Consider the following 19,323-nt stretch of genomic DNA (forward strand, 5'->3'; position numbering starts at 1 on the left):
ATTTAAAATTTTCATCCATTTGGATTACACAGATTTAACATAAAATATATATATATATATATAAAAAAACACTTCTTTGTTAGTCAAGCATAAATTAAAGAGTTAAGATTTCTGCACTCAAAAAAAAAAAAAAAAAAAATCATTGTACAGTTTATTTTTAACTATTTGCAACTATTTGATTTTATAGAAATAATCATATTTTCAAAATGAATACTATATAATGCTGGTTATTGTGTAACATTCAGTTAATATTACAGAAATCTTTCATCACATTAATATTAGACTTTTTATGACTTTTTTGTTGTTATAATTTCACTTTTTTTACAAAATGGTTCTTGGTATGTCATGATTTCAATGTCTTTTTATGTCATAATTATGACTTAAGTATATGTCATAATTAAGATTTACCAAAGCATGATGTTTTTTCTTATGTGGCAGAAATGGGCTTAATGGCCTCCTAAAACTGTGTAATCCAAATGGACGGACATTTAATTTGCAACACAAATGCATAATACATTCAGGCCTAAATATTAGTATACTGCCTAGTGGTTTCGTAAATAGTATTTAAAAATAATTGTACAACAGCAAAACATTTCTAGCAGTAGTATGCTGCATTTCTTCATTAGGTTGCATGTTCAATTCTTTTCCTTTTCTTTATTGATGAAGAGCCATCATTAATTGTGAGTGACAGGGACAGGCAGAGCGTTTCGCTCCACACACACCGGTTGATTTGCTCTCAGAGGATGTTATCTGTCGTTCAGGTGGATGTGTCGGGGTTATTTCAAGGGTGAGAGACGACATCCGTTCGGTTTTCAGGCTTGAGTTCACGATGCCTTCAGAATGATATAATCCCTTCGGGAACTCAAACACGTTTCTTACACTCAGTGAATTACGTCTTTGAGGAAACTTGATGAAAACTCACCTCACACCGAACACATCACCTTCCAGTTCAGTGACAGACCAGCATGAAATGATAGACTTCCACAGGATCAGCTGCTGAATATGTCTGTCATGTAACACGTGTTTGCGGTGCATTACCTCCAGAGAGGATTCGGTCTGGACTGATCTGGATTGAAGTGTGTTTACAATCAGACCTGGAATCAGAAGCACAACCAGCAGCCCTATAAAATATATTGCTCAGTGGGAATATAAGAGGTAACTTTTGAACTAAAAATAAAAAAACGTCAAAGGCAATCATGTTGCGAAATGTAAAAATACTTTAATAAATTGGGCTTGGATCATTAAAGGTGCAGTAAGTGATTTGTGAGAATGGAAGTGTTTCGGACCGAGCAACACAACACACTTGTAGCCAATCAACAGTAGGGGGCGTGTCCACTCAAAATAGGGTGGGGGGGAGTGAGCCAATCAACAGTAGGGGGCGTGTCACTCATGATGGGGGAGGAGAAAGAGTGATCCAATCAACAGTAGGGGGCGTGTCACTCATGATGGGGGAGGAGAAAGAGTGATCCAATCAACAGTAGGGGGCGTGTGCAAAATATTTTTGCAACAATTGCAACAATTTTGACCCATACAATGTATTGTTGGCTATTGCCACAAATATACCCGTGCGACTCGTGACTGGTTTTGTGATGCAGGGTCACATTTGTCATTGATTCTACATGTGTGTGAATGTTATAATCTCCATGAGATAATTCCTGTCACATCTGACAAGAGCTGCTTTATGATTCAGCTCTAAATTATTAAGTGGATTAATGAAGAATTTAAGAGTGTCAGTGTCATAAATATAAATAGTAGTTTTACAGAGAGTGAGATCCAGGCCAGTACATGTAGGTTGGGTTTTCCCTGACACTGCTGCAGGCGCAGCGCTACTAATCCAGCCGTGTGTGTGTGTGTGCGATTCAAGCAGCGAAGGTCAAACACGAGGGAAAGCAGGAGTTCAGTGCCTTTTTGGCTTGACTGACAGGCTGAATGAGGCTGTTTTTTTACTTTAATATGGCAGAACGGGAAGAGCAGCACGTCCTCTAGTGGCTAGTGAACCCGATCTGAACGAAAGAGACCTGTCGACTTCATCACCTCTGGATTTATCTACTCACAATCCACCTTTCAATATGAATGAGCTTGTGCTAGTTAGTGATATAAACCAAGGCAAACTTGAGCACGTGGTTATGACTAGGGATTTTTTAGAAACTTCAAACACTGAGTATTAAAGTTCTGCCATATCAAGAGACCTGATTATCATGGAGACTTGAGAGTTCAGGGCTCTTCTCATATGCAGGGAAGTCTGAAAATCATGCTTTGGTAAATCATATCTATGACATAAAATATCATAATTATATATAAAAAGTCATAATTATACGATAAAAATGTTGAAAATGTGGAGTACTATATGAATATTTAGATAAAAAGTTATGAGACAATTATGAGATAAGTCACAATATGACAAAAAGTTCAAATTATGAGATAGTCATTATGACAAATTTTTTTATTATGAGATTGAAGTAGAAATTATTTAGTCAAAATTAATCAAAAGTCAATTAGTCAAAAGCCAAAATTATGAGATAAAAGGTAAAAATTATGACATTAAAAGTTGAAGTTATGAAATAGTCAAAATTATTATATAAAAAGTCAATTATAATAGAAAATTTTAAATTGAGATAACTTGAAATTCTGAAATAGCCTACTAAATCAAAAATATGAGATAAAAAGTTGAAATTATGAAATACCAAGGGAAAACTGAAATAAAAGTCATAATTATGAGTATGACTAAAAGTCATTATGACAAAACTTTAAATTATAAGATTTAAGAATTAGAATTAGAAAATTTAGATTACAAAAGTTGAAATTATGAGAAAAGTCAATTATGACATCAAAACGTTGAAACTTCTGAAACACTAATTTGGAATTATGAGCCAAAAAGTTATAATTATGATGCAAAAATATATATATTTTTTGTCATAGACTACTTTTTATGTCAAAATTAGGATTTACCGAAGCATGTTTTTTTTATGTGGCAGAAATGGGCTTCATACACACGAGACGAGAAGGAACTTAAGAACCTAATTTTACTTTTTAATTCAATCAGCAGATCTGAATCCCTGTCATACTGAACCATAATAAAGGGAAATAATGCTGATCGCTGTCTCGCTCGAGGAGGGAACACACGTTCAGGCATATGCTGCGACTACCCACAATCCCTCTGGAGACCTCTGAAACAGCTCTCTTGTTTTCTGACGAAGTCTGAAAGAGGACAAATTGACATGTTGAATGCAGGTATGTTGAGGAGTCCAGATGGTGCAAATTCCCACGTTACCGTCTGTAAATAAACTCCACGGCCGCCGTCAGCTCCAAATTGCTTTTATCAGAGGTGAGGAGCCGAGAGAGAGGAGATCCCACTTCAATAAAAAATTCTGGAAGAAGAGGAATGCTCTAGAAGCCCACTGAAACCATATCGTTTAGCACGTCCTAAATGGAGTGAGACGAACGAGAGAGAGAGAGAGAGAGAGAGAGAGAGAGAGAGAGAGAGAGAGAGAGAGAGAGAGAGAGAGAACGAGTGGGCGACACAGAGACGCAAAGGAAGAGTGACTGACAAAATAATGGATTTTCCTGCCGGCCTAATGAATTAAAGCGTATAAATCGGGTCTTATGAAATCAATGGCTGAATAAAGCTTATCAAATGAAGACAAAGGAAGAAAGTGGGCCGTGTCGGCTGGAGATCATTAGCTTTGATGGATGCGTGTGGCTCTGAACGAACCGTTTTGAGGGTGTATCCATGGGAAATAGTGTTTCAGACAACAATCAATACATCACTACATGGAGATCATTGATGATATTAAGGTTGCAGTGGAGGGATTACATTTTTCTAGATGAGAGTCATAATTTTTAATCTGTTCTGCAGAAAACGTCCAAATGTATCCAAACCGGAGGAAGAATTCGGCATAAAATTAAAATTCACCCTATCCATTTTCTAAATGCATGTTAAAGATCTTATTATGAGTATATGCATTTAATTTTTTATTTTTTTTTGATATTTGAACAAAATGTCTTAACTTGATCTTCTGCTGAAAAAGTTTGCATAAACCAACACTTTATTACAATCTACTGTAAGTTCACATTTAGATCCACCTCCATTTTTGAGAAACGCCCACTTCTCAACATCCAATCAACAACCAATGCACACAGTGTTAAAAAAGTTGACGCTTTTAAATTTTTAAGTACAATCAACTTGAACACAAGATGCAACTCATTTTTTTAAAAGTCCGTTTAATGCAATTTAAGTTGAAATGACTTCAGTCATTTCAACTTAAATTGCATTAAACGGACTTTAAAAAAATTATAACTTATAAAAAAAGAAAAAAATTGCTTAACTTATTTTGATGAGTTGAAGCAATGTAAAAACATATGTTGTTATAACTTATTGATCATATAATTTTTTACAGTGCAGAACCAAGTCCCGCCCCACATTTGTTCTTTTTATCGATAATCCATTACATTTTGATGTCACAGTATGGAAGAAAAGAGCTTCTGTAACACTTTCCATTTGATTTTAAATAAACAAATCAAAGTAAAACGCGCACGTTGATGGATTTAAATGATACCGTTTCAGATGTTCAAGAACAGCTAATGGAACCGAACGCCATAAAAACTGTTCAATTCAATATTTTTTTAAAATAAGAACCAGTTCTCAAACCTTAAGTTGATTCACAGCCACCAGTTTCCTACACACGTCACAAGAAAAGACTCTCGCATCTGGAGAAGAACTGGACGAGGACAAACTCCAGTTTTATTCAGACAAACATTTTCTCAAGGAACCATTTTACAGTTAAAAATAAAAAATAAAAAGAGAGAGAGAGAGAGAGAGAGAGAGAGAAAAGAAAAGAAAAAGTCAAACAAACCAAAACGAACAGAGAAAACAAATCAGCCCAGAAAAAGAACATTCCAATTGGGACTCTCGATCAGGAGGGGAAAATGACGGGAAAACACGAAAACAGAGAGAAACCACTGAAACGGTGCCGGTGTTCAGCTGGAGACTCTGCTAAACATCTGATGTTACTGAATCAAAACCAGCAGGGGGCACTTTTCAGTTCTGATCCAGAACTAGTGATTAACTAATGAGTAATCAGCTGATATTTGGGCGTTTGAGATCGCAGACCAATAACAATGTCCACTTGGGCAGTAAATTCTTGAACTCTGAAGTGGTTCAATGATTTCTGAGAACAATTTTGAAAAATACTCTCTTAAAAATAAAGTTTCTTAAAGCGATGCAATAGAAGAAAAAATGTTGGTTCCCCAAAGAGCCTTTCAGTGAACGGTTCTTAAACCATTTTTAAAATCTAAAGAACCTTTTTCCACTATAAAGAACCTTTTGTGGAATGAAAATATTTCATCCCAGACAGCAACACGGCCCAGATCCGGCCCACATCCGGTACACGTGGTTCTGTGCCGACACTATGTTGCTGTCTAAGATGGATGTTAAAGGTTTCTATGGAACCATCAATTCCAATAAAGAACCTTTATTTTTAATAGTGTAGGTATTCATATCATTTCAGTAATTTTGTGTGACTGTCATTCAATTTTATCGATTTTAACTATTGAAATAGCCATATTGGGCCAGATTGAACGGCGAGTTTGGTGTGAACACCGGCACTGTCTGGGTGGAAAGAGAGACAGACGGATAGAGAGACAGACAAATAGCGAGAGGAGGTCTGTACACTCAGGACCACAGGAGGGTTTATACACATCCAGACTCAGGCAAGGCAAATGGACGAAGCCACATGACGTCATTAATTACATCTCCAGTTGAACATTCAGCGGTTTTCTTCTTTTTTTACACATTAATTATTGTCTTTACAGAGTAAAAAATATAGAGAATTAACAAAGGAAACTCTTGCAAATATGGCCATCGACTGTTTCATCTGTAGCTGCAGGTGTGAGCGCTCGGGTCACCTGTGTGTGCGTGCGTGCGTGTGTGTGTGTGTGTGTGTGTGTGTGTGTGTGTGTGTGCGGTAAAATAAGTGAAAACATCGTGACAAAGCTTTTATTGCACCTTTGTACAGGAGCGAAGCAGGCAGAGGCGGGACGGGACAGGTTTGGGGAAGTTTACAGTTGCAGGCCAGGCATCAGACACACAGCAGCACTAGAGAGGAGGGGAGAGGTCACCTCAAAGGTCAAAGGTCATTGTTATCATCAGAAGTCCATGATGCAGTTCTGCAGAGATCAGATACGGTGTGTGTGTGTGTGTGTGTGTGTGAGACGCTCTCAGCTCATCATGAGAATGTGATTGATAGACAGAGAGAGAGAGAGAAAGAAAGAGATTTAGAATGGAAGAAAGATTATTTATATTTATATTTAGATTTATATTATTTCAGGATAGGGCTGCACGATTGATTGAAATAAAACCGAAATCGCGATATTGCTTAGTAAAAGTATTCAATCACAAAGGCTATGATTTAATTAAATACATATATGACTTTGGGTCACTTTTAACATGCATTTATTAGAAAACATGCTAAGCATCTTCCCAAAATTATAATGAGAAGGGGTTATAAACCGGGCTTTTATGGGCTCTAAACTTTTAATAAAAACAAAAAAATTGTCATTATTAATATTATTTTATAGACATCGATATAAAATGACAAAACTTTGGCCAAATTGTGCAGCCCTACAAACGAGCACAGCAAACCTGGAGCTTTTTTTAAATCACAGTTTTATATAGCAATTAGATTTTTTTCTCCCCAAAATCATGCAGCCCTATTTCAGGAGATTCAAAGGAAAAACCGTCGTGTTGTTCCAAACGTGCATGACTTTCTGTCTTCTCAAATCTCTCCAATCACATGAAAACCTATGGTGTTTGGTGTCATATTTAATGTTTTCATATATTTAATAAAGTGCAATAAGATGCATTTCTTAAATGTTGGTCTGTTCCTTATAAAGAGTCTTATGAGGACATGAAATCTAGTGCATGAGTCGCATGGACTGCTGTTACTTCAAAATAAAGGTTCCAAAAGATTGTTTTCACAGCAACACCATTGAAATGCAATGGCAAAAAACCTTTCAGTTCTTAAAGCAACACTAAGGAACTTTTCCTCTTCGGTCGCCCTACAGGTTGGAAGCGGAATTGTCCATTACCGCTGTCGTAAATCATTTCGCCGCCCGCAGCCGACTGTCGCACGCTCGCTGTTTATCCAGCACCGGCTTTGGAATGAACGATGTCCACAGACAAGGTAGAGTATGTTGCATGATTTCATGAAAGTATGATGTATTGCGACATCAGAAACGTAGAAAAACTAAATAATGACTATTGTAACGCTTGACGTAAAGCAAGTCAAATTTGTAGTTTTCTTATGTCTCCTCAGAACTACAGAAACGCGACCCGGTAAAGCAAATCCAGAAGTGCCTTTCACCCTGTTACGACTTGATGAACCACTGATACGATTTTGGAAACATTATTTTAAGGTAAAAAATGTTCCTTAGTGTTGCTTTAAAATAACCATTTTTCTTGCACCGTGTCTACACCGGACAGCTTGAGGTTGTCTACTTTACACCGGATACGACAAAGCGACCGATGCAAATCCATTTGTTCTCCGTGTCAGAAGTAGTACGAGCACTTGAAGTATGTCAAAAATAGAACGGGGAATCAGTTTACTTTCGGGAATCTGTCGTGTCGCTTCGCACCGCATCCAGTGTAGACAGCATCACTGATCATAATGGGTTCTGTTTGTTCTTGTCGTGTGTCGCATCGCTTGTGTCTGACGTAGACTGTGTTAGTGTGAAGAACATTCTCTAGAACCTTTTCCCACTAGAAAGACTTTTGTGTAACGGAAAGGTTCCCTCAATGCCAATAAAGAACCTTTATTTTATTTTATTTTTTTAACTGTAATGGGGAAAAAAAAACATTCTTTGAAAATCTCCTTTTGCTTTTTACAGAAGGCAAAACACAAATCATGCAGGCTTGGAACAACATAAGGGTGAGTAAATGCTTTTTGTCTGATTATATGTTCCACTGAAATCATGTGCATCTAGTAAATGTGTCTTTTACTCTGAGATAAATAATAATTTCCGTAGGGAATAAAGAATAAAGGAAATAAAGAATAAAGAAAAAAAGGTGTTAGGAAGCCAAAAGCCCATCAGTTCATTCCTCTGTTACCCATAATCCCTCAGGGGCATCCAGAAACTTCCCCTCTGGGCGTAAAACGCTTCATATAATCCATCCGCAGCGCCGTCTATGATCACTGAGCGAGACATCTCCTTCTGCGGAGAACCTCCAGAACTCGCGCTCCAAAACGCCGCTGACATGAGTGAGAAAAGACATGCCGGAGAGATGAGAAACGAGTGTGTGTAGAGCCAGAGGAACAGAACTAAGCTGCTGTGATCTGATATCAGCACTAAACTCTTCTGCAGTGTTTGTGTTTGAGCCTCGTGGATCATCCGATAAGGTCTAAGAGCGGCCGTCTCCAGTTCATTCTCTATAGGAGCCGAGCAGGGGATTGTGGGATTGACAGCGGTCCTGTGCAAGTGGTGAGATTGCCAAAAAACTTGGAAATTCAGAACTATATGCAAATCAGAAGCGGAAAATTAACCATGATTCCGTTTCCACCAGCCGTGTGAACCGCACGTGTGCTTATAAAACTGTTTAAGCTTGACATATTGGGTCGGATCAAACTATTTCAGATTTGATCAAATGACGAATGCAGAACGAGATGAATGATTGGAGGCGGATGTGACTCCAGGGCCCAGAACTCTTTCAAAACTCACGGATGTGCTAACGACAGCAAATCCATCTCGCAGCAGCCGTCACTCAGAGAGCTTTTTCATTCGCCTTCTGTTTTTAAGCGAGAGGAAGCGTTCAGTAATGGTTTTAAAAAGGTCAGGCTGACGAGCCGTTAGATCGCTTCTGAATTCTGTCAAGCCAAAACTCTCAAGCTTCAGTGAACGCATCGCAAAGAGAGTCGACGCAAAGGTCACGATCCACTTAAATAGTCCTTAAAAAACAGAATGAAGGACTTTGAATCTAATTCATCAACTAACAAATGATGATATCAGGCTCACGGCCGACGCGCTCACTGCTGCATTCACATCGAGTCAGAATTACTGCAATTACCAGATTCTGTTCACATCCTTGGACGCATGTTATTTACTACTATGGCATCAATGATAAATGCACTAATTCATGTTTATATTATTTTGCAAAATATTGAAGAACAAAGAAAACGCTCCAGACGACAATGGCTGTAATCAAATGAAATCATATCAAACAGGCAGCCAAATAACTAGTTAATCACTGAAGCGTTGAAGCTGCTGCTGCTGTTACGGCTGTTTTTACAGGACGCCACAACGGTCAACACACACACACACAAAGTGCTGTTCTTCCTCAGTATTTTTGTCTTGTTTTCCAGTACAAATATCTAAACATCTTAAATCAAGATACATTTACTTCAAATGCAACATGACATGAAATATTAATCTCTTGTCTTCTGAAAAATGTATGCCTGATTTTGGAAAGTTCAAGAAGTTTATGCTCAAAACAAGAAAACTAAAATCTGTCAATAGGGTCAGAAAAATTAACTTGAAGTTCATTCAAATTATAAAATGATTCTTTCAAATGATTATTTTTATAAAAATTTTCTGACCCCATGAACTCACTTAATTTTGATCAATTTCTCAGAAATCAAGACTTAATATCTTATGTCTTTCTACATCTCGAGTAAATGGAAATTATCTGAATAAGCTGAAATATAAATATAAGATAAAAAATTACAGTAATTGTGAAATGATGTGAAAGCAGCATAAAGTCAAATACACACAACATGACTGAAGCTCATCATCCTGCGCACATTTACACTCACAGTTTCTTGTGTTGTGTGTTGTTTTAGTGACACTATACTCAGCCAAACTCGCTTTCATTCTCACACAAAGTAGTTCACACAAGAGGAAGGTAATTCACACAAACCACATAAAGGAAGGGCTTGGGTCATTTTTGCACAGATTTGCAAATTTTAACAGAAAAAAAGAAGAAAAAGAAACTTTTTGAAGAAAAATTTGCATGAGCCAGTGTTTTGGAAAAAGTGTCATCATTTTCAACAAAAATCTCACCCTACTTCTCGCAATCTCATTAGCTCATTGCTGTTGCTCTTTGCTCAGATTTTAACTAGTTTTAAATTTATCATAGCATCTCTGCCTAGTCACAAAGTGTCTCACACAAAGAGACCATTACTGACGATCTGCAGCCTCTTCTGGCAGATTTAGAACATGAAAGCATGATGAGCTTCAGTCTTGTAGTGCGCGTTTGCCTTAAGCCCACCTGATCCTCACCCTCAAAGGTCTCAGCCGTCGTTTCATGCATTCTACAGTGGCGTTCATGCATACCACCACTGAGAACGAACCCTTTTAAAAGATCTTATGTAGAACCGGTAAGAAGCCCCGAAATGCTTAACAATCTCATCATGCACGTCTACCGCCTAGAGCCGCAAAGAGGCATCTAGAATACAAGAGGAGTGTTTGAACGTGGGAAAACAGAGGACAGAACATGAAGAGGCGGCTAAAGAAAGAGAGAATGAGGAGGACAAGTTCAGATCCAGAATGAGAGCGGGGCGGGAAGAAGGGGGCGTGTCCGAGGGGCGGAGCTGGAATGGCTTCAGAACTGTGCATTTTAACATGGGTCCCTGGTTAATTAACAGAAGATGGGTGGGCGGAGCTACCAGACGTAGCCAATCTCGTCATCCTCTCCGTCTTCGTCATCCTCGATCGCCCCGCGGGGGTGGAGTCGACCCCGCCTCTCTTTCTGTCGACCCCGCCCACGCTGCGGAGACTCCTCCTGATCGTCCAGTAGAATCACGGCACCACCACTGCCGAAATCTCCAGATGTCTCCTGATCCTCCTCTACACACACACACACAAACACACAGGCAGATGAAAGGGAAGGTGTCAGGCAGATAGATAGTGTGTGTGTTCTGAGGAAGATCATTTATTATATATAAAATATGATGTTTTATACATTTTGAAAGAGATCTCAGGAAACACTGTTGAATAATGGAGCTTTAGATGTCAGAACTACACACACACACACACACACACACATTAGGAATCAAAGTGTGTGTATATATCAGTGCTGTTACTGTTAACTAAAACTAAGACTATTAAAAATTATTTTCAATGAAATAAGTTTAAGCTGACTAAGTTTAAGTACTAAAATGATTAAATAAAAATTAAATTAAAGCTAAATAGAAATATTTAATAAAACAAAAACTAAAAAAAAATACAAAAGCACATAAAATTACTACAACTTTAACTTAAATTGCTTTCTGTAATCGAAATAAAGCTGAAATATATATTTTTTATATTAGATGAAAAACGCCAACTTAAACTTAAAAATATATTAAACTAAATATATTATTGTGGCGAGTGGGGCGTGGTTCAGCAGGTCTGTAACGGGAGAGAGAGAAAGGAGACGAGCAGTGCGTAAGTAGGTCAAGTGCAAATGACGAACACCTGTGTCTTGTTGCAGTAATTGGCATGATGAGACCGGATATAAGCCGCTGTGGAGTGCGAGAGGAGAGAGAGAGATGGACTGAGGACTCGTACGTCGTCAGCAAGTGGAAAGAGTCTGAGCTGATCCAGCGGAAAGAGTATTATTGTGAAAGTGTTTTGAGCTGTAGCGCGGCTACGGTGAATGCGCTGTGTGCACGCCTTTTGTTTTTGTGTATTGTTTTGAATGTTTTACGATAAAACGTACGAGTCCCAGTCACGCCGACCCCGTCTTCTTCCTTCCAAACACTGAACCTCATTACAATTATATATACAGTTTATATAAAAAACTAATAGCTATATATAACAAACGCACATAACACAAAACATAAACTTTTAAAATTAGTTTTTGGTAATGGAAATAAAGCTCAAATAAAATATAAATATTAGATAAAAATCTACTTAAAGAACTTGCTTTAACAACTAACTGAAATAGGTTTAAGCTGAAGTATATATGGACATAAAAAAGAAAATGGCGAAAGAGCATAACAAAACTAGAATGTACATTTCCTGAAGAAAATGTGAAGTGGTGCTTGCAGTGGCTAATTACTAAAATTAAAATGAAAACTGAAAATATAAAAATAAAAGCTCATTTAAAATATTATATTATATAATAGTATATAAATATATACAGTAGATGATACTAAAATGACACTGGTGTATATAGGCTGTATGTGTGTGTGAGAGTGAGAGTGTGTGTACCACAGGTAGGGTTGCCCTGTCTGCGGGATCCTGCAATCTCGTTGCCGTATTTGTCGACACACCAGCACTGACCGGTGCTGCCATGACACTGAGTGGCCTTAAAATAACCATCTTCAGTACAGCGCGGTACATACGTCCCTTCAGACAGAGAGAATCACACAAACGAGATGAGTACAGCAACGATAAACACAATCATTTGTCTGATTGGTCAGGGGGGAGGAGCTAACACCAGTTCATCAAATCCACCCACCTATCAGTGTCTTCCTTCGGCTTTGAGAATGAATTCTGTTCATCTCATTCTGACATGGCATGCCTGAAGAAACACACATTTAAAACAGTTTCTGTGATGGAAATTATGGAATGAAAGTGTAAATGAGTGTAAATGAAAATATTCTGGGTTCAGTATAGATCATCTACTAACCCCAATAGGCTCATATATTTTTTTTTTTGCAGACTCACCGTCGGGTTTCTGGAAACAGTAACACCACTCGTTGTTGGACAGCTTTCCGTCTTTAAAGGAGTCGCAGGAGTTGAACAGCGGCCGCATGCACAGCTCGTATTTGTCGAGGTAAATGGCGCTGAGCTCTGATTGGTCGAGGAGGAGGTCGTAGTTCATGTCCAGCTTGTTGAACATCCACCCCAGAGAATCTTTACAGATGGGTAAAATGCTTGTGTCGAAACCTTACAGGAGAGAGAGACGGTCAGGTTCATACTGGTGGTGGACAGACATATTAGTTAAATCCAATAAACAATTAAAATGAATTATAATTATAATAAATAATAATTTTAATTCAGTCAGTTCTAAAAAAAAAAGGAGGAGGAGGGGGAGGGGGAGGGGGAGGGGGAGGGGGAGGGAGGGTCGAGCTAGCCTCCGTTTTTTTTGACAATACTTCGAACGTCAACAAGAAGTGACGTCACCCAACATCGCTTAGAGCAGCTTTAATATAAGTGTCGCTGCTGTTGTTAAAAAATCCAAAGATGAAAGAGTACTAAATGTTTTTTTTTTGTTTTTTTTATTCAGGCAGTTTAGAATGTTTTTTTATTTTATTTTTATTTGTTAGAATTATTTTCCCGTGCTTTATTTACCCGTTTACTTACATGATCAAAGCTTTCATTTAAAAAAGACACTTCAGTGACAGTGCACTTTATTTTTTCTGCACTCTTTCAGACTCTATTTATTGATGTTGTTTTGCTTTGTATACAAGGAGGACAAACGAGTCATAAATAAAACAGCTTGTTCAGTTCAGTGCTGTTGTTATCATTGTATCAAAACAGAAGTAAAACAATAACTATCGCAAAAACTTCTGCATATCGGATATCGTGTACATAAACATGCAAATAATCGGTTATAAAGCTCTAGTTGTGACTCTGAGCTTCAATTGAATAAATGTTTTACCATATTCAAACACACAGAGGCTCACTTACGTCCTTGTGCGGTGTCGCTCGTGGTCGTCTTCAGGTCTCTGTTGGCATCCGTGTGCAAAACCCCGAACCAGTCTTTGAGTCTGGATGCTAAACTTCTCAAATCAGCGTCGCTGCAGCCTAAACAAACACACAAGCACACGGTTTAAATGAGCACGTCTGTGTTCTGATGATATATTTATCTGACACTGAACTGAGGAACGCTGATTACATTCAGCTCTTTAAACAATATTCATTTCCTTTCGCTTTATTTATAAACGTATTTACAAAGAAACATTTATAGTCCCTGTACAGAGCGACTAAACGGAGAGAGAACTTTTTTTATTGCTCAGATGCTTCTCTTTTATGACTCAGAAGACTTAATGGAGTTCACTGGCCTGTTTCATATGAGCATAAAGACGTTTCGATAGAAACGATAGACTCGCTAGCTGTGACATACAGTCATAAAATGGAACAGCTCTGATCTGCCGATGAGAAATGTTTGAGTTCATATTGAAATCTCATCACTATCTCGGAGAAATAGTTGAGATATGAAAGAGATCTCATTTATGATTGTTCTTTTTTAAGAAGTGTACTGTATGTGTGATTGAAACAGAAGAGAAACCTCGCCAGAATAAAATCAAGAGCTTTATTCAAATGGTAGTTATTTATTAGTGTGAGGGTTTAAGGTAATTTCAGCAATTACATCCGCTAGAATATGATTTTATTGCCGTCTGAAACAGAAATCTCAGTGATTTTTCTCCAAAGACTGCAGGAGAAACTTCCAGGCTGAACAATCTAGTGGTTTTGACAAATATCGGGGGCATGTTAAAATAATTCTAATCTGAATCGACAATTTACAACGGGGATTTGAACCTGCCGTAGGGCTGTAATTTTACACTTTTATCGTGATGAGAATGTGAGTTTTTGCCATAATGGAGGCTTGTTTCAGAGAACGGCTCTAAATGAACGACATGAATAAAATGATGTTGCTTCCTCAATATTATTTGCCACACTGTAATATAGTCATGTGACTCCCTCGTACGGCTGTGAAATAATTGCCATTTAAATGGTTTATCGTGGTAGAACTACACTGCAAAAAAAAAAAGTTTATATATATATATATATATATATATATATATTTCTTGTTTAGCCTTATTTTCCATTAAACATATCAAAACATTCTTAAATCAAGAGACATTTACTTGAGAAGCAAAATAACTTAAGATTTCTGAAAAATATATGTCTTGCTTTCTGAAAAATATACCAAAAGTTTATAAGTTTATGCTTAAGACTAAAAAATAGCAGTGGGGTCAGGTTTTTTCAGTAAACAAGACCTAAAATCTTAAGTTATTTTGCCTCTCAAGTAAATATATCTTTATTTAAAGATGTTTAGATATTTGTATTGGAAACCATTAAACATTTTTAAAGGCCCTACTTCACAGACCAATCAGCGGCAAGCACCAGGCTAGACTTCTCACTTTTATTTTCAACTGCATTGGTACAAAATATGACTTTGTGTGGGATATTTCAGAACCGCAAACCCCTTTTAACTGTATATATATATATGGTTAGAAATAAAAGATGGTTAGTAAGCCAGAAACATCACAAGATGCAAGGAGGTTTTCTTTTTAAACATATAAAAATGCACAAAAATAAATCCATGTAATTGCATTTATTCAACAGGGCACCTTTCATCTTGAGCTGAAGAGACAGCTCTATTGACAGCAATGCAAGCGATTTAGTTTTTGTTGCAAAGTCTTGTTTTTGGTCTATATTCAATCTTACAGCACTATAACACACACTCTCTCTCTCTCTTTCACACACACACACACACACACACACACACACACACACACACAATATCCTCTATATAATCCTGCATGTGTCTCTATCTGAAAGTGTTGGATTATTTTGGTAGTTGTGTGAATCACACTTCTCTAGCAAGAAGCAGATAACACAGCAGTGTAATTCCTCTATTCTACTGGAGGAAGGCAGATATATCTGTGCTATGATACATCACATCTGTGTTTGTGTGTGTGTGTGTTTGTGTTCTGTATTGCAATCATAACTCTGGTTTACACTATTCATAAAGCAGCAGAAACAGAAACACACACTGCCAGTAGGGAGGATTATGGAGATTACCTTCAGCATGTGTCTCTCTCTATGTGTCCAGTAAATACGGTGGACTGGGAAAAACATTAATAAAGCCAGTTGACAGACTCTTTGGAACTGGTGACACAGCCGCTGCAGTAAATCTAAGAAACCTCTGAGAAGAAAATCAAAAAGTGTGGCAGAAATGTAGGCCGCAACTCACAGCTATTTCGGATAATCATTAAATATGTAGATTTTTTCTCTGAATAATTTGCTGTAGTATATTTCACCACTCTTCCATAGATCTTCAAACAATGTGCAAACTGAAGTATATAATGTGTTTGCTAAGTTTTATATATGTTTAAAATATAAAACTCTAAATATAAAGTGTATAAAAATGTAATAAAATAAAATAAAAATAAAGGCTCCAGCATCCACACGACTCCATGTTATAAATAAAATAACAAAATAATAAATGCTCCAGCATCTCCACGAACCTACATGAGACATATAATATATAATGAATGAATGAATGAATAATATAATATAATATAATATAATATAATATAATATAATATAATATAATATAATATAATATAATATAATAGAATAGAATAGAATATAACATAATATAATATAATGTAAAATATCCAGAATTCCCATGACCCTACATAGGACAAGCAGTTTGTAAAATAAATAATAAATAATAAATAAATAATAAAATCACCACGACCCTACATGGGACAAGTGGTTTTAAATAAAATTAAATAAAATTCCCATGACCCTATGTAGGAAAAGCAGTTTGGAAATGAAGGAGAGGGAAGTCCAGTAAAGGGTTTGATGACACAGTAAAGCATCATAAACACACACACACACACACACACACACACACACACACACACGCACACGCACACACACACATATAAATGTGCCATTACGAAAAGGACCTCAGTGAAATCATCTTCAAATATTACCATATCGGCTACTTACACAGAACAAGTGCATGTTCAACTTCAGTATGAAAGTGGAAGTCAGCAGGAGTCAAACTGAAGTGTGTGTGTTGGTTAAAGTGCAATAATTCAGCTGAATTGTATTGTTATAGTTTTGTGACAGAAACATGTCACTTCTATTTTCACTAACATCAGCGCAAACCTGCAAACTCAAAATTGGCGAGTGTCAGGAGGGAAATGGCTTTTCAGAATAAGCCGCCTGACTGATAGAAACTGATAACACACACACACACACACACACACACACACACACACACACACACACACACACACACACACACACACACACACACACACACACACACACACACATCTTTGTGAGGACTCTCCATAGACTTAATGGTTTTTATACTGTACAAACTGTATATTCTATCTCCTTACACTAACCCTACCCCTAAACCTACCCATCACAGAAAACTTTCTGCATTTTTACATTTTCAAAAAAATATAATTTAGTATGTTTATTAACCCATTTCCCTCATGGGGACCGCTGGCTGGTCCCCACAATGGAGGTGATCTCAGGTTTTACCATCCTTGTGGGGATATTTGGTTCCCACAATGTAATATAAACCAAAACACACACACACACACGCGCGCGCGCGCACACACACACACACACACACACACACACACACACACACACACACACACACACACACACACACACACACACACACACACACACACACACACACACACACACACACACACACACACACACACACACACACACACACACACACACACTCCCTCCCTCACTGGCTGTCCTTGTTCTTCAGATAAATACCCAGATCTGAGAGGAGAGAAATCACTGCATTATCAAGTTCTTTATAGGGACTAATGAGGGAGAAATCAGACTGTGCTTGACATTTAAAGTTACACTGATTTCCATATCTATAGCACAGTGCAAAAACTCAGTTAATCAAGCAGCTTAACAATAAAGCCTACATTTCTAAGGCGTCTAAATGATCAAAACTTTATTGATAATCCTGTTGTACTGGTTTAGTGATGGTTTATACCTTTAGGAAAGGACTTTAAGTTTAATAGTAAAAACGTCCTCCTTCAGGTCGTGGTTCACATGTCTTTTTGCTGTGAAATCTTTACTGATTTTTATAAAGTAAATGTAAAAATAACACATATTGTTAGTAATATTTCAAGATGAACACTTACTGGACTGAAGCAACTTTGGTTTACTTTATTATCCATACATAATTTGTATGCATGGTGTAACATTTTATGTATTCAGTGAATTTGCTAAAAAAATTCATGTTAAAATGTGAGTATTGAATATGATGCATCAGGTTTTTTTAAGGAAGGATTATTTGTTCATCTCTCAATCATCATTATATTGCATTGCATTATACGTTTTAAGAGCTTTAATCATAAAACTAAGCATTTAAATATCACCTTAATAACTGGCAGTTATAGAGTGACGACTGATATTTATATGCATAAAATGTAAGTAGTCTGTTATACTGTGATAAAGATCTCACTGATTTACATTACAAGCTATCAGAATTTCATCTTATTTTGCTCATTTAAATATCAACAGCTGCAACGAATTGCATATTTTTGCTGTTTTGGCCTTGAAGAAAAAAAAAAATTCCACCACATTCTCACTTTATCAGACTATATGAGCCATGCAAGCCTGATGTTTCAAATATGATACTCAACAAAGACAAATGCAAACTTTTTTTTCTGACTTTGAATTTGTCTAAAGGTTTAATAACTGTTCCATTATTAAAAAATTAGATTTTTGATGTCAGATGTCAGTCTTTCCAGGGTCCTGGAGGTGTTTCTAGTCCTCTGTTTGATTGACAGGTGGGTTTTCGTTGCTGTAATTAAAGGACTCAGCCGTCAGGCTCCGATTGTTCGTGAGGACATCTGTACATACGGTGTGAACGATAACTGCTGACTCTCATGCGGGACAGTCGTTCCTCCGTCTCCAGCGCTCGCCTTTAAAGATAAACGCTAACAGCAGCAGTCGCCTTTCACACACACTCTGCTCCGGACGAGATGATGAACGCATTTAATTCAGACAGACGTAGATATTAGTAATTCCCTACAGAAAATCGTCTCTCAGAATGATTAACAGCAGGGGGACGAGATTACACACAGAAACGCTTCTGCCGCTGTCTCAGCAGTAATGACATCAGATGTACTGATGCCACATATAGAGCGCACGAGATAGATCATCACATTTAATCAAAGGAATAGATCACACATTAATGAAAAAATGTCACTGTTCACACACCATACAATGAAAGTGCATGGTGACCAAAGCTGCTAAGCCAAAAAAACATAAAAAGAGAATCATAAAAGTGTCACAACAGTAGTTAATATGACTTTGTGAGGAACAGACCCAAATTAAACTGACTAAACTGAAAAATACTGGAGTAGGATTTACTTAAAAAAGCTAAGAAACAATTTTCACTCAGTAATAATAATAATAACTAATTTCACAAATAATTTCAAAGAAACGGCAACGCATTAATTTCATCATGCAAAAAAAAAAAAAAAAGTCTTAAATATTATTTTCTTGTAAAATGCACTACAGAAATCTTTGTTTTATTTGCAAAATCGCAAAGAATAATTTGTGCAGTGTATTTGCTGGAAATCTTAGTTTGCTTATGTG

At 37.1% G+C, this 19,323-nt stretch overlaps 1 protein-coding gene across 1 annotated transcript in view; it reads right to left on the reverse strand.

Annotated features, from left to right (window-relative positions):
- Positions 1-7,829: 7,829 nt before the first annotated feature.
- Positions 7,830-19,323, reverse strand: part of spock1 (SPARC (osteonectin), cwcv and kazal like domains proteoglycan 1) — a 242,627-nt gene continuing 231,133 nt past the window's right edge. The window contains exons 7-11 of the mRNA XM_084133115.1: positions 13,609-13,725; positions 12,643-12,864; positions 12,434-12,496; positions 12,184-12,321; positions 7,830-10,836 (exon numbers count right to left, since the gene is read on the reverse strand). Coding sequence (XP_083989241.1) covers positions 10,652-10,836; positions 12,184-12,321; positions 12,434-12,496; positions 12,643-12,864; positions 13,609-13,725 — 725 coding nt within the window. The 3' untranslated portion in view covers positions 7,830-10,651. The remainder of the gene's footprint in view (positions 10,837-12,183; positions 12,322-12,433; positions 12,497-12,642; positions 12,865-13,608; positions 13,726-19,323) is intronic.

Source organism: Abramis brama (genome assembly GCF_963993115.1).
Source record: "Abramis brama genome assembly, chromosome: 13".
Taxonomy (NCBI): Eukaryota; Metazoa; Chordata; class Actinopteri; order Cypriniformes; family Leuciscidae; genus Abramis; species Abramis brama.